The 15,893-nt window shown below is 45.6% G+C and overlaps 1 protein-coding gene across 22 annotated transcripts in view; it reads left to right on the forward strand.

Annotated features, from left to right (window-relative positions):
• SEMA5A (semaphorin 5A) overlaps positions 1-15,893 on the forward strand; it is a 476,158-nt gene that overhangs the window by 452,437 nt on the left and 7,828 nt on the right. For 19 of the 22 annotated variants that reach the window (XR_003522009.2, XR_003522010.2, XR_003522006.2 and 16 more), the window contains 4 exons: positions 5,138-5,308; positions 6,836-6,991; positions 8,378-8,425; positions 12,968-13,179. Coding sequence is in view for 11 of the 22 variants with exons in the window: in XM_027605227.2 (XP_027461028.1) it covers positions 5,138-5,308; positions 6,836-6,991; positions 8,378-8,425; positions 12,968-13,179 (587 nt within the window). In the remaining 11 variants the exon portion in view is untranslated. Of the gene's footprint in view, positions 1-1,878; positions 3,852-5,137; positions 5,309-6,835; positions 6,992-8,377; positions 8,426-8,520; positions 8,563-12,967; positions 13,180-15,386; positions 15,421-15,893 lie in introns of those variants that run through there. The other 3 variants (XM_027605234.2, XM_027605233.2, XM_027605237.1) reach the window with 3 other exon arrangements.

The raw sequence follows: 15,893 nt of genomic DNA on the forward strand, positions 1-15,893 counted from the left end.
TTTGGCCAATTCCTGTCTGTCCCTTGGGACTCAGCTCAGGGGCGGCCTGATAGGGGTAGCTGCCATGACTCCAGCTCAATGGGTCCTTGGCTGATGTAGCTACTACATCTGGTCACTGACCCAATCACCAGTGACCATCCTGGGTTGACATTATTCATAGGATGCCTCCTCATGAACTCTATGTTCCTTTCTGACCTGGACCATATCACTGCATCCACGTATACCCTGTGAATGGCGCACAGTGGGCAATCCAAAAATGTTTGCTGACAAAGTTGAATGAAGGAAGGAAGACCAAGTAAGCCAGTGCTTGGTCTTTCCTTCACTCCTTTTTTTTTTTTTTAACTTTTTTTTTTTATTATTATGTTATGTTAATCACCATACATTACATCATTAGTTTTCGATGTAGTGTTCCATGATTCATTGTTTGTGCATAACACCCAGTGCTCCACGCAGAACGTGCCCTCTTTAATACCCATCACCAGGCTAACCCATGCCCCCACCCCCCTCCCCTCTAGAACGCTCAGTTTGTTTCTCAGAGTCCATCGTCTCTCATGGTTCGTCTCCCCCTCCGATTTCCCCCCTCCATTTTTCCCTTCCTGCTATCGTCTTCTTTTTTTTGTTTTTAACATATAATGTATCATTTGTCTCAGAGGTACAGGTCTGTCTGTGATTCACAGAGGTACAGGTCTGTGATTCAGTCACACAATTCACAGCACTCACCATAGCACATACCCTCCCCAATGTCTATCACCCAGCCACCCCATCCCTCCCACCCCCCACACCACTCCAGCAACCCTCAGTTTGTTTCCTGAGATTAAGAATGCCTCATATCAGTCTTCACTCCTTTTTTTCAATCCATGTTTGTTTTCAGAACTAAGGATTCCAGAGGTGGAGACAACAGGTAGTTCTTTGCTACTGAGTAATATTCAAGTTTAAGTAACTTTATGGGAGTCATAATATGAGGCAGGAGGGACACTGAGTCACAGTCTAACAGAGGGACAGACTCTGAATGAAAATGATGACTTGGGTGTGTGTCCTGCAGATAACGTGTTTCCCCTCTGGGGAAACAGTGTCACGTACACCCACGTCCCGGAAGACTGTGGAGGCAGGATTTTATATCTCTTGACAGCCCCCAGGATGCCTGACACTCAGACATTAATCATTTCGTTTTGCTCTGCTCTTCAGATGGCTAGTAATCGTACCTCTGGGGCCGTCATTCTTGTTTGGCTGTGGCGGGTGGAGTAGTCAGTCAGAACAAGAATTCTCATCCCCTTCTATCAGGTGTACCTAATCTCTGAATTTCATTTGATCCAAAGTAATTCCCTTCAATTCATTGCCTTGATCCTTGCAGGAAACATGAATCTGAGCTTTCTCGTTTTTGTCTGATCTTCCTCTGAACTGGTCTTTCTGGGCCAGGAAGAGATTCCCGCAGGACTTGTAGCAATGTGACCGGAGTTACGCGAAGCCCTAAACGGTGCCTGGTCCTGGGCGCAGCCTGCTGGTCCTGCCCCCCCCCCCCCTCCCGCCCCCACGCATCGCCTCTGCACCCTCACCCCTCTGGTTCCATCCCACATTCTAGAACACCCCCCATGGTGGTGGTGAGGACAAGGAGCAATACCAAGTGGGTTATTATTTCCACTAGTGTCGTTATTGTGTTAGCCCAGCATCGTTTATGCAGCAGGCTAGGAAGCTCTCAGGTGCCTCACATGGAGGCTACATTTGTTTTCCTTCCTTGGCTCCAAAGTTCCTGCAGGCTGCCTAGCAGTGAAGGCTATGGCGTGAAGCTTTTCCATACTCTGTAATTTCTATTTTGGAAATACTTTATAGTCTTCCTAATATGAAATATTACTTCAATATTCATTATCATTTTTTATCCAGTCCAAAGCACCATCCCCCTTGCATCGAGAGTCCGTGCTCCGAGAAGGTGGAGATCTGTGATAGGAGCACAAGTTTGAGGCGGCAGGAAGTGAGGAGCTGGGTCGAACTCGTCCGGGGTGTCCAGTGATTGCAGAACAGGGCAACTGCCTGGTGGAGTACAGTGGCTGGAATTTTCCTCTGATTTCCCTTTGGACTGGAAGCATCTCTTTCCCCAGTTCTGAGTATATCCCTTAGGACAATGAAGTTGCTGTTGAACTCGGTGGAGGTATTTGTGAGCTTATGGTTGAAACTGGCAAGTGGGAATGTTTTAGCAGCTGGATTCTGTTCCAAATGCTCCCTCAAACTGCTCGCATTCCGAACAAGAGCTATATTCTGTTAAACAACAAACAGTTCTGTGCCAGGGGAATTTTTTTGTGATACCAAGAGGACAGTTGGTGTGAATGGGGTGGGTAGCATTTATTAGACTAGATGAGATAATACTTGGAATGTTAGTTGAAATGTGGATAGGAATGAATGCTATTTGAAATATCACAAGGTAGTTTCTAAACATCAGCTTATCAGCCTCCTGGTGTGTGACTGTTAGGACTGCATGATTATAACATGATTATGAATGAAAAAAAATCAATCTTTGGTTTGTTTTTAAAATTTCGTATTGTAGTAAGAATATTTAACATGAGAGCCACCCTGTTAACAAATCTCTATTTTTTTTTAAATTTGTTTATTTACTTGGGCGGGGAGAGGGAGAGAGAGAATCCCAAGGAGACTCCCCACTGAGCTCGGAGCCCAACAGGGGTCTGGATCTCATGACCCCGATATCATAACCTGAGCCGAAACCAAGAGTCAGATGCTCAACAGACTGAGCCACCCAAGGGCCCCCCTGTAAACAAAACTTGACATGCACAAGACAGGACTGTTACCGAGAGAACAGTGTTGCACAGAAGGCTATGTGGGCTTTTGTGAATAATACTGCAACAGACATGGGAGTGTAGGTATCTTTTTGAGATCTTGATTTCAATTCTTTTGGATATCTGTACCCAGAAGTGGGATTTCTGGATCATACGGTAGTTCTGTTTTTAATTTTTTCGAGAACCACCATAGTGCTTTTCCTAGTGACTGCACCAGTTTTCATTTGCCCGAGCACTGTGCAAAGGTTCTGATTTCTCCAAATCCTCACCAACATTTTTATCTATTGTTCCCCGTTGTTTTTCTTTTTATAACCTCCATCCTGGCAGGTGTAAAGTGATGTCTCATTGTGGTTTCGAATTGCATTTCATGGATAGTTAGTAATGTTGAGCATTGTTAAACATACCTGTTGGCCACTGGTCAGCAAGTCTACCATGACATACAAAAGTGAAGAATCCTCAGATCCCATGGTTGGTTCTATCTAAGTCAGGTTCCCGCACCATCTAGACGAGGCACTAGACCCTTCTGAGCTCCAGATTGTCTTGTGCACATTCAGACACCCAAGCTCTTTGACACCTGTTATTCTAAGGCACCTTCTTCTTGGGTGTGCAAACATACGCACTAGAGACCAAGCTTCAGCTCAGGTTACAGACAGAGAAAAACTGGCAGCAAGCATCCCCCCAGTAAGAACAGATGCAGAGGAGGATGTTTGAAACTTTTACAATTCTGCCTCCTACCAGTGGCAGATAACTGACTGGTTCCCCCCTACTTCCCGATCCACCTTATTGCCTATTAGGGAAAACGTATAAACTTCTGAATCACAAAGTTCCCAGTTAGGTCACAAACCCACTTTAACATGGGGTTCAAGTATTTTGTTTCTGTTTTGTTTTTACTTGTTTGCAGATAAAAATATCATAAAAATGAAATTCTTGCTCATGTTTCTCAAAAATACTTTCTTTTTACATATGCTTATAACTAAAGAAAAATATTACTCCACAAAGACGCGTTAAATCATGCTGGGTGTATTAAAATGCAAACGCTGTGATTCTACTTAAAACAACCTTGAACAACTTTGGCATTGCTTCTCATGATTGCTTCTGGGTTTGTTTGTTTGTTTTTAAGATTTTATTTATTTATTTGCAAGAGAGAGGGGGAGCACGGATGGGGGAGGGCAGAGGGACAAGCAGACTCCCCGCTGAGTGCAGAGCCCCACGCGGGGCTCGATCCCAGGACCCTGAGATCATGACTTGAGCTGAAGGCCGCTGCTTAACCGACTGAGCCACCCAGGTGCCCCATTTTGTTTTCTTTTTATGTAGGATACAGAGAAAATAAACTATGCAACTAGGTACATATGGTAATAGTGAGTCTCTCATCGGGTTTTTATTGTCACTAGCTGTGGTGATGGCTATTCTTGCCCATTTTTGATGAGTCTAATGCCGGGTCAACAGAGTCCTGCAGCTTTGCTCTGGGGCTGGCTAGCAAGAGAGAGCATCATTCAGGAGTTAGATAAATAACAGGTCGGATATGACAGTATCAGAGACTGCAGCCAGCATGAGGGGCCAGTTTTAGCAACATCAGCTGATGCAGGACGAGCACCGAGGTCCCACATCCAGGCGGGCCACCGATGCCCGCGCTCAGGAGGTCCGTGTGCAGGTATCAGGAGCCCGGATTGGGGCAAACGAGGGACATGCTCCGGGTGACCAATAGTCACGGAACCAGTCATGCCTCTTGTCCGCATTGTAAAACTCTCCTCCATAATCATCTGGCTGTGGATATTGGGATTCGTCTCTTTAATCCTTCCTGTAAACGCACTGCCAAGTCAGTGCGGTTCATGCTCACTTTGGTTGTTTAGCACCTGCGTCTCCGGAGCACCCTTCACAGTTCCTCCCGGAACCTGTTAGCTTTTCTCAAAACCCCCTGTCGTCGAGCACATTGTAATCCAGGTAGGAAGGAAGCCCGTGACTGCAGCTGCCGATCCTTGGCTCTAGGTAGATTGTGTGGTTAGCAAAGTGAGAGAGAGCTAGCGGGCCTTCACGTGAATGACTACAGAACGTGGTTCGTGGTCCTTCCCGGGGACTGGGACTTTGTGTTACATACGTAGCACTCCTCGGCTCTCTTCCTGCTTGCCTGTTATAGGTTTAGAAATATTGTCCGAAAGAACAAGGAAGAGGCACTGAGAAAGCATAGGGAGGAATATGCAAAGCTGGTTTCCTCACCAGGAGGACGAGCCCAGACAGCCCCGTGAGCGGCCAGGGGGTGCGCCGATGCCTTCCTGCAAGGCACGTTCCATCTGCGGCCGCGTCAGATTGGTCAGATGGGGATTTCAGAAGTGTTGTGACTTTGTGTCCCTTCCCAGTGGATGGCGTCTGGTCTTGCTGGTCTCCCTGGTCAAAATGCTCGGCGACGTGTGGTGGTGGGCACTACATGAGGACCCGCTCGTGCACAAACCCAGCCCCAGCCTACGGAGGAGACATCTGCCTGGGGCTGCACACGGAGGAGGCGCTCTGCAACACGCAGCCCTGCCCGGGTAAGCGGCCTGCCTGATTGCCCGACTCGGGGGCTCAACCCACCCCTTCCCTCCCTTGATTTGCAAATGGTAAAAGTGATGAGACCCCATGAGAGCAAATACTGAAAGAAGGGAACACCTCAATCCCGCGCTATAAACCTTGCCGTGACGTCATAGCACATTGTTGCACAGTGGAATGAATAGTTCTCACCGTGCCATTGTTTCTCAACTAGTAACAGACACGGGTCATCACAATGCATTATTAAAAGGTTTAACCTGGTCATGGGATCTGAAAATCAGGTTGGGGAGCAAGGAGAGCCCTTGTGAAGGACTTGGCTTCAGGTCCAGGGGTTCGGGGAGATCCAGGCTCCAAGGCTGGCTAACACAGGTGCCCAGTGGGTACACTGCCGCAGCATCCTTCTCCAATAATAATCTGCTTTGTCCTGACATGTGGGGGCCGCTTGGAATGGAAATGAGACACTCTCTTCTGAGTCTAACTTTGATATTGAAACACCCATACTTTTAATGTTTTTACTTGCTCCTGCAGATCTTTCTGGAGGGTTCCATTTATATTGAAAAGTGCCTAGAAACCAGATTCTCACAGTCATCCCCAAACCTCGTACTTTACACGTTTTTAAGGAAAAATGTAACCTCTTTACCGTGGATCCAGGCACATATTTGATTTCCAGATTTTCCCTGTAATGCAGGGATGACACTGAAATTTAAGAAGAAAAAATCAAACTGCATTAAAAAATATCTTTTTAATTTGTTCAGTATTTCCAAATAATACTGAGAGCACATTTTTTTGACCTCCTTACTTAAAATATGAGTGTTTCTTTTCACACGTCCGTAGGCCTGGGTGAAGTTAACGAATCCTAGCAAATTTTCCACTTCAGGGTGAAGTGTCCTTAGATCATTCAGCTTTGGGCCTTCACCCCAGACTCATGCCCTGATCTTAGGCACATAGGCAACAATAAACCTGGGATAAAATAAATTCTACCTCAGGTACTGCCTGACATTGGTATATCGACTGCAGAATTGTTCTTGTAATGGAAGGGAAGGTGCTTGTAGTAGCTGGAAGCCCCTCTCAGCAACCTGGTCTCTCTCATTCACGCACTGCCATTTCTCTTGCCCAAGCTCTGAGGCCTGTAGGAATTTTGGCAGGAAAGGGTTTGAGGGCTGCTCTTCACAGAGGAGCGTTGCCCTGTGGGAAATGGGGTCTGCACTGAAGATTTCTCTCCCCTGACCGTCTCTGCACAGCTGGACCTCATGAATTAGAGTATTGTGTGTCCAATTACAATGACTTTAAAACCTTAAAATAACATGGATTTTAGAAAAGCGCATTATTTTTGCTCAAAGGTCTACAAGCTCTTTTATTCCACTCCATGTGTAATTTATTTACTGGGACGCTTAGAAGATACACGTCCATCTTATTTATACACAGCCCCATTACAAATGTAATATGAAAACTTAAAGTCATGTGTGGTGCTTCCAGGTGGGTTGATCTCAGGGGGCATTGTCACATGTCCCCTCTTCCGGTCATTGCAGAGAGCTGGTCCGAGTGGTCAGACTGGTCTGAGTGCGACGTGTCTGGAGTGCAGGTCCGTGCCCGCCAATGCATCCTTCTGTTCCCTGTGGGTAGCCAGTGTTCTGGAAACACCACCGAGAGCCAGCCGTGTGTTTTTGATGCCAATTTCATCCCAGGTAAGGGCAGAGAGGCTTGTCAGTGTGAACCAAATCATTTCCATCATTTAGAGAGGAAATGAATCATAGGTGGGAGTTTTATCTGTCATTTGAGGTCTTGTTTGGTGAAACAGAGATGATTCTATCAACTCTTGTGGTTTCAAGGTAATTAGTAGATTTACAGATAACTGTGGGTTTAGGCTTGAATTTGGGCCATGCGTGTTAAGTATTTTTTTTTCTAACACAATATCTCCTACAGTTTACTGACTATAACACGGTGAGACGATTTTGCCCAAAAAATCAAATTAGATTATCCTGTTATTTTAACATTAGGCTAAATGCCCTTGCAGTGCTGTGTGCATGTGTTTGTACAGAGAAAAAAGGCCAATTCTTTATGCAACCTTGGTTTACTTGGGAAGATGGAAACCTTCCTTGGCTCTCATCTTGGAGAAGAGACTGGCTGGCCCTTGGGCTATAGGCTTTTCCATGTGAAATCGATGTTCAGTTATTGATGATAGCCAGTCATCTGTCATATGTAGGCATGGTGTTAGGTATTTCCAAGTCATTTTGTCTATGTCCACTGTACTTTAAGGCAGTGTTGTAGACCAAAGCAGAGACCAACCTCCTACAAGGTAATAATAGGTATTTACCTTGTTTTCTTCCACATATGGAAAAAGTAACCATATTTTAGAGAAAATTATTAGCTTTAGCCTTATAAGGTGCCTCCATCATGTAAGGTATCGAACTGCAAGTATTTATTGTATTGTTTTCCTTTCTGACCACAGACACACTGCTAATTCTTGTTACCCACTGAAAAGTCAGTACAGGAAAGAATAGTGTCTCTGGTCTCCTGCAATGATGTTTGATCCTTGTGGGTTAAACCATTCCTAGCATCTGTTCTCTCGTTGGCATTTTACTTGGGTATATAATATGTGTCATGGCAAAGAGTATGAGTGGGTGCTGAACGGGGGCTTTATTTGACTTTATGGCAATTTCCTTGGAGCTGTGGTGGATTGGTCCCCTCTGCAGGGAATTTGACAACACTGCTTTGTTCGGAGGCAGGAACACCCAGGCAAATGCTGTGGGGTTGACACCTGGCGGAATATTTGGTAACAGAAAATCAGCACATACTCTGGCCTTATTTTGAAATTAGTGCCCTGGTTTCAACCCCAGAGGACCATAGCCTTTTCTTTCCGTGATAATGAATCTCACTCCTTCTCAATCATGATGACCTTGACCGAATACATCTCAGGTTGGTTAAAACAAAGAAACATACATTTTTTTTTTTTAAATAAGTAATCGGGCTTTTGGAACTTTGACTCACATAAAACATGAAATCATTAGACCCATTGATACGCTCTTTCTTCCCAACACCCTTTACACATCATGATTTAATTTTTTTCCCAGAAGTATCTGTGGCGAGATCCAGTAGTGTAGAAGAGAAACGGTGTGGGGGTAAGTTCCTCTTTTTAACTAATTTTTAATTAATTTCTGATATTTTCTCATCATTTCTCTTCCCATATGTTTTATATGATGTTTGGCCCAAGAAGAACAGACTGGAGAAACTCTTGATCCAAACACCTTATACTTTGGTTAGTATGAATGTGAGTAGTCAATATTTGACATCTGGATCAGTGTTTCTCAGGTGCAATATCTACCAGCATCATCAGCATCAACCTGGGAGGTGGTAGGAGTGCATATTCTCAGGCCCTGCCTCAACCTGTAGGATCAGAACCTCTCTGAGTGGGGCCCAGCACTCTGTGGCTTAATAAGCTTTTCAGGTGATTTCTTTCAGTGGTTGCTAATAAGCTTTATGAACCAGTGATCTTGATATTAGCTATAGTTAAATTTCTTAGGAGTAAAAACCTCAATTCAAGCATTTCCTTTACATTTATAGTGCAGATACATGGCAGCCAGCCTCTAACCTGCAGACTGCTGGAGTGACAACATTGTAATGGGGCATAAGGTTATACCTACATCTCTAGAGGTGGTTTTTAAACTTTCTGCAAATCTGAATGACAAAACAACATTCTCTGCTTCCAGTTCATGCTAAATTTGGACTTGACTGTCTATGTTTACCTTGTCTGGACAGGAGGGGCTGACTGTCCACTGGTCAAAGCCCATCCTCTGTCCACCTTTGGTAATCAGAGCCAGTATCCACACCAGGACCACAGATTCATCCATGTGGCTGGTGACCTATAAATACCCATTCCTGCCGTAATCCAGTCCACCAGCAGAGTCCCAGAAGCTCAGCCAGAGGCCCTGGTCTTTGTTTATTTTCAATCAGAATCCAGAGCTTTGTGGATGTGTTTTAGGAACGTACTTACTGTTATTAACTACATTAATTAAGAGCTCACTATTTGTTGCATTCTCTCTGTTTAGTTAGTTGTTAATCTGTTCATTTACTAATCTTTGCGGAGCACCCGATCCATGAGCTCTGTGAGGGGCACTGAGTTGACCATGGGGACACCAACAGCCCCAGCCCTTCTGGAACCAGCAGTCATATCATAAAAGACCCCAGTGCCTGAGACATTCAGTGTCTGGTGTCTGACCTACATTGGTTCAGAGAGCTCACAGACTGGCAGTCACTGACTTGGGATCCACTGGAAGATGAATAGACACTAGTTCCCATAAAAATAATCATAGCTGTAAGTGTCCATTAATATTTTTAAATCAGTCACTCTACACCACCGTATTAAATGGCAAGAAGTACCCTATTTGATCCTCACAAAGAGTGTTCACGTAGGTGCCGCGGCCCACAGTTCCTTAATGTAAAACCTTTGGAAATACAGGAGGGTTTTAGAATTCAGCATTTTTCAGGATTTCAGATAGGTCGTATGGGGCATATGATGTCTATTATGTAACACTCTGCAGTGCCCAGGGCTACATTCTGTAAGCAGTCTCTTTCATGATGCTTTGTGAAGTGTGGGCAAAGTGAAGATGCCAATGCCTCTCCTGCAGTTCTAGTTAGTTCTGCAGCAAAAGGGTTGGGTCAGGTCATGCTTTGCTGCCAGGTGAGTGATGAAAAATCCGTTTCCAGAGATTTTGGTTTTGTGAATTGCAGCCATGCACTGTCATCTGCATGAAGGTCGGTAAGAGTCAGAGGGATGAGGCCGCTGGCCAGAGCTCACACAGGTAGTCAGCACTGGAGTCCCAGATGGGATCCAGGCAGTGGAGCCGAGAGTACCGCGGGAGAAGGGTCCTGGCAGTGGGTATCTGGGAGGATTGTGTCTGGGCGGCTGGAGCCACAGCAGCCCTGGTCAGGAGACAGTTTTGGACAACACCCAGGGTCCAGGGACACCTGCTGCCTTCGGAGGCAGCGTAGGTCCAAAGAGAAGCAGAGTTTTTAAGGAGTGCCCCTGTCCTCTGGGAGGCCAAGACAGAACTTGGGGTCAACCAGCTGCTACCTCTGCAGAGTTGACTGGTCCTCCATGCCCACCAGAGATTCCAAAACCATTTTCCCCTGCCAGCCTTGTCTGGGTTAGGATATAGGAGACCTTCAAAGGCCTTGAACATCTGGGAGAACATGGTGCAACATCCATTCCCATCCTAAAATGCTGCTTCTGTGTGTCTGAGTCAGATGGGCTAATTGGGCTACCCCATCCCAAATCAAGCCTTGACATGCTATTGATTAGATCACAGAGACGTTCCTTACTCTGTGATGTTCACAACTGATATTTTTAGATCTTTAGGCTGCTGTAACACTGACACACCAGGACAGGGAAGTCAGAGGTCATAGAGATCTGATTGTAGGGCTGAGGGGTAAAAAAAAAATCACCTAGCAAAATATTTTGGGATGTTTAGGGAGACAACAAGATGTCTTTTTTTTTTCCATTTGAAGAGAAATCAATCAAATTTGGTATAGGAAATCATCCAGTTGAGTGAACTGGGTAGCTGGTTTCTATTCCAGCTTTTCTGACCAAAAACAACAGAAAAAAAAAAGCATATTCCAAGCAAAGAGCCACATTAAGCAAATTCAAAAGAGATTTAATATGCACTATTTTTCCCTATGCAGAAAAATGTAGGCCGATTGAAATTTTTCAATTTATTATTATTATTTTTAGTTTTAGTTTCATGAGACACAAAGACTAGATAATCCTCATAAAGATGTCAGTTGGCCCCAGCCTCCCCGGGCGCCTGCACACATGATCCATTTGACTAATGACAAAGTATCTGCATATGGAGAGCATCATATATCTTTCACATATTATAATGAAATGTTATCAGTGCAGCAGAAAGTACTTTTATCGGTAGAAGGCGTTGACCCTGGGGAGTCAAAGTGACCAAAGTGTAAAACAATGACAGCACGTGTGAAATCTGCTATCGCTTACTTTGAGCACAGTTTCAGTGTGATGGTAGACCCTTCTGGTGGTGGCTGGTGGGATGTCCCCCCGGATGCTTTGTCCAACCGGCCCACGTCCGGGGCTGTCCAGCTCTAGAGGCTTCAGACAAAATCAGGAAAGGTCAGAGATTTATGAATTGCTTCCATTTTGTTAAACAATGGACCAAAGAATCAAGAAGTGAAAAACTGGTGGATGTAGGGGAGCAGGTGATGCTTGTGGAATATTCTAGTAACATCTGCTGGGATTATCCAGGGTCTGGTGCTGAAGACTTGGGTGCCTGCCTTAGGAATGGGGTAGGAGCGAGGGGGTTGCAGCTTACAGTGAACGCAGCCTCTGTGCATGCTGGCCACTCACCTAGAGAGGCAGCTCCATCTCCCAGGGGTCCCGGGAACACGGCATCCGGAAGTAGCAAAGGGACACGGCATAGAGGGAGACATCAGGGTGTGGGAACAGCGAGGGTACCCCACCTCTGCTGCAGATTCAGGTAGGAGCCAGGGTAGTCGAGGGGCAAACACCCCAGGGCCTGGGTGCAAGGGACAAACTTGTAGGCCTTCTCTCCCTGAGAGCCTGGGGGCCTCTCTCTGTGGCTCTGCGATTTGCCTGGTGTCTGCAGGGTGCCTAGAAGGCATTTCCAGTGGTTCTCTTTGGGTGCAGGATGGACAGACAGATCAGGGAAGAGCATGGGTGGCACTGCACCCCCTGGTGGTGTGTGGAGGGGACATCCTGGGGGAAAGCCAGTCCTTGGGATGTGTCCTGTGCAGGGACAAGGCCAGTAACCCACAGGCGACAGGTTACACATGGCGCCAACACAGTGTAGAAACAGCAAGGTCATGTTCTGCTTCACCTGATTTTCATTAAGCCCAGCTTCATGAGCATTGCCCAGATGTTGTCCTTATTCCCTGAACGGCTTGAAACCTTCATTGTATGGTGTTCTATCAAGACATGATGAACATCTGTTTTTCTGTGTGGTTGTTTCTCAGACATTACAAAGATCTTTGTTATGGTACCTTGATGTTCCTCAAGCCAATCCCACATTAGACACATAAATCCGTGTCTGCTCATTTTTTCAACATCTTGTATTCATAACTCAAGGAAAATAACCCAAAGATGCTATTTAATAGAAAAAAATATGTGAAAGAGGGTTGTTTCATAACCATTAAAAGATCATACTTCATTCCTTCGGCACAAATCCTTTATTTCTTTGGTACAAAATTTTCTTTATCGGGTCTCCAAAATACAGTAATTTTGAGCAATAATTGGAAGCAGTAAATGCATTCTCACTTTGTTCATGTAGGCTGTAGGCAGGGATGCTCCACCTGTTAAGGAGCATGGAAAAAATGTTCTCTAGGAACCCCCTAGACCAGAGATGATGCTGCACTTGAAACAGATGAGCAGACTTGAGGAATCCTTTAAAAGAAAAAAAATGCTTCTGCTAGTATATTAAGGTGATCTCCTAAAGACTCATTATAGTCCGTAAGAGCATTCACTTAAAATATGCTGTGCTCCCTGTGGGGGAGTGTGTTGGTGGCCATGACATTTCAAAGGAAGGTCACGGGCCTTTTGTTTTGTCTTGCTCTTTTCATCCAAGTGCATTGAGCTGTTGAGTAGTGTGTTGTTTTCCAAAGGAGCGTCACTTTTGATACTGTCTTCCCAGAGTTCAATGTGTTCCACATGATTGCCGTGGGGCTGAGCAGCTCCATCCTGGGCTGCCTCCTTACTCTGCTCGTCTACACCTACTGTCAGCGGTACCAGCAGCAATCCCACGATGCCACGGTCATCCACCCCGTTGCTCCCGCCCCGCTCAACACCAGCATAACTAACCACATCAACAAACTGGACAAGTATGACTCAGTGGAAGCCATCAAGGTAAGGGGTCTGCAGATGGAGGTTCAAGGAAGGGCCCTGGGGGCCATTGGCCAAGCTCGGGGGTGGGGGTGGCTTGAGTGAAAGAGTGGAGAGCAAGGTAACGGGTGCCCCTCATGATGAGCCGCCATCTTAGCTTGGCTTTGCCTACAAAAAAGATGGCGCCTTCTATGGGGAAGTAGGTTAAAAATAGGACTTGGAAACAGCAACAGATAGAATGCCGGAAAATACTGGGTCATTGGCCAATGTCCAGCTCTGCCTCCAATCCCCAGGTTGGCATCCTGAGAAAAATTGTTACATTATGATAAAAACTATCCTCAAATAAATTTTATGTATAATGAAGGCTCTTCAGCTTTGCCTGCTCTTATGTGACTGGTATGGGACGAAGTGTTCTGTTAAATTTTCTCAGTGGGTGATTAATTCAGTGTTTGCCCCAGAAATAGAGAGTCAATGGCCAGTCTCCTCATTCTGAGGAAGAAGGAGTGGAAAGGACATCAGCTCTGGACCAGGCAGACCTGAGTCCATGAGTCACCAGCTGAGGCATTGTGCGTCAGGGTTTAGAATACAAGTCAGTTAATTTGTTGAACCTCAATTTCTTCATCTTTAAAGTGGGTATAGCAATGTGTACTGTCATGTCTCTGCTGTGAGGACTAAATGGGATAACATGCAGGAGTCAGGGTGTAGCTGGAAGGACACGCAGGGCTCTTTTTGACTTCACCCCACGTGCCCTTGAATGAAGGACATTCTCATTTTGATATTCCTCTTAAATTGGTGCTTCCCCTTAACATTCCCAGGGAACATTTTGATGCTCTCTCTGCCATGATGGTTTCCTTTGAAATTTGATTTCCTTCCCATGTGGGAATATGGAACATCTTCAGCCCTTACAACTTCCGGTGGTTGGGAGGTCTTGTTCCCTGAGGACCGCAGTGTCCTTTCTTGTTTACTTGGACAGAGACAGAGCCAGTTGGCTTTTACCCATGCGTCTTGCTTACACCAGGATCCAGAACCCACCAGCGCCTGATGCTAATCACATGCTAGGGCCAGGGAATGAAGCCCTAGGCACTAATAACACTCCCCTCACACCCTCTCAGCCCCGAGCTCCCAGAGTATGAGGAGGAACATGAGCTCCTTTTATGAGCAAGAGCCTTTCAAACAAGCCTTCAGGATCCAAGAATGGGGCTCTTCTAAATGTGATTCCAACCTATTGACTTGTGTGTTACTTCAAATGTCTCAAGAGAATTTAGCTGGTCTTCTGATCTCACTTGAGATCCAGGAACCAATAAGTAATAATTTATTGTTATCCAGATAATAAGAAATTTCACTACTGGGAGGGCAGAGGGCTCTGAGGGCACTGACTGCTGCCTAGTCTCTAATGATCCTTCTGGAACTTTCTTCCGATACCTTGCCTAGACCAGTCCTGGACAGTTGGCCTCTGCCAACCATCTGACATCTTTATGTCAGTCCTTTTAATACTGAGGATAAATATGAAATAGTTTGCACTTTGAAAGTGTAGGTGGCTTTAATGACTTAATAAGGAAGGCAAATCCGTGTCAGAAGTGGCTACAGTAGCCTGTGTTGGGGGGTCCATAGCTGGGCCCCCCAATAATATGCATATCATGGCTTGCTGAATGAGAAGGTACAGGCCACACGGGATCAGCAGGCAGCTCCCTCGGCACCCGAGCTCCTCCTTTGGGGAAGGAGAAACCCCGGGATTGTTTTGACTGAGGGCACAGTTTCAGTACACTCACTCAAAGGAAGTCAGGTCCCAAGGATTATTACTTACCCACCCCCAGGAGCCTGGGGAAGGGCAGTCCTCCATCCCTGGTCAGCAGTGAGCAGGAGACAGAGAGAGGGTAGCAGGCACCTGTTACTTATAAGGTGGTTTGGGCAGACATCACTCACGTTTTACAGGCTCAGCTCTTAAGTGGCTATTTTATTTTTTAATCTTCTTAAAGATATATATTTATTTATTTATTTAGAGGGTGAGTGAGTGGAGGGGAGGGGAGGGGCAGAGGGAGAGGGAGAGAATCTCAAGCAGACTCCCCGCTGAGTCCGTCTCACGTCCCTGAGATCATGACCTGAGCTAAAATCAAGAGTCGGACACTAAACTAACTGAGCCACCCAGGAGACCCTCTGAGTGGTTATTTTAAAAGGTATCCCAGGAGAGCTCTATTTTTAATGTCCTGAGGAATCTCCATACTGTTTTCCAGAGTGGCTGTACCAGCTTGCATTCCCACCGACCATGTAAGATGGCTCCCCTTTCTCCACATCCTCGCCAACATTTGTTGTTTCCTGCCTTGTTAATTTTAACCACTCTGACTGGTTGCGGAAGGGGAGGTGGGTGGGGCATGAGGTGACTGGGTGATGGGCATTAAGGAGGGCATGTGATGTGATGAGCACTGGGTGGTATACGCAACTGATGAATCATTGAACACTACATCTGAAACTAGTGATGTGCTATATGTTGGCTCTTTGAATTTAAATTAAAAAATAAATTTAAAAAAAGGTGCCCCAGGAAAAGCAAAACAGGGACTTATGTGGAAACACCAAACTGGGGTCCTTAGGTAAATGTTCAGACTCTGGGTCTGAATGGGCTTGTCAGGCTGCAGAATGTCCAGGCAGCAACTTAGAATGGCTGTTTTCTCATCACATGCTCACCTGCTAACAACTGTAGAAAATGAAAAGAAATCAAGCCATTTGAAATTTCATGCATTTAC

The sequence above is a fragment of the Zalophus californianus genome, chromosome 5 (assembly GCF_009762305.2).
Source record: "Zalophus californianus isolate mZalCal1 chromosome 5, mZalCal1.pri.v2, whole genome shotgun sequence".
In the NCBI taxonomy this organism is placed as follows: Eukaryota; Metazoa; Chordata; class Mammalia; order Carnivora; family Otariidae; genus Zalophus; species Zalophus californianus.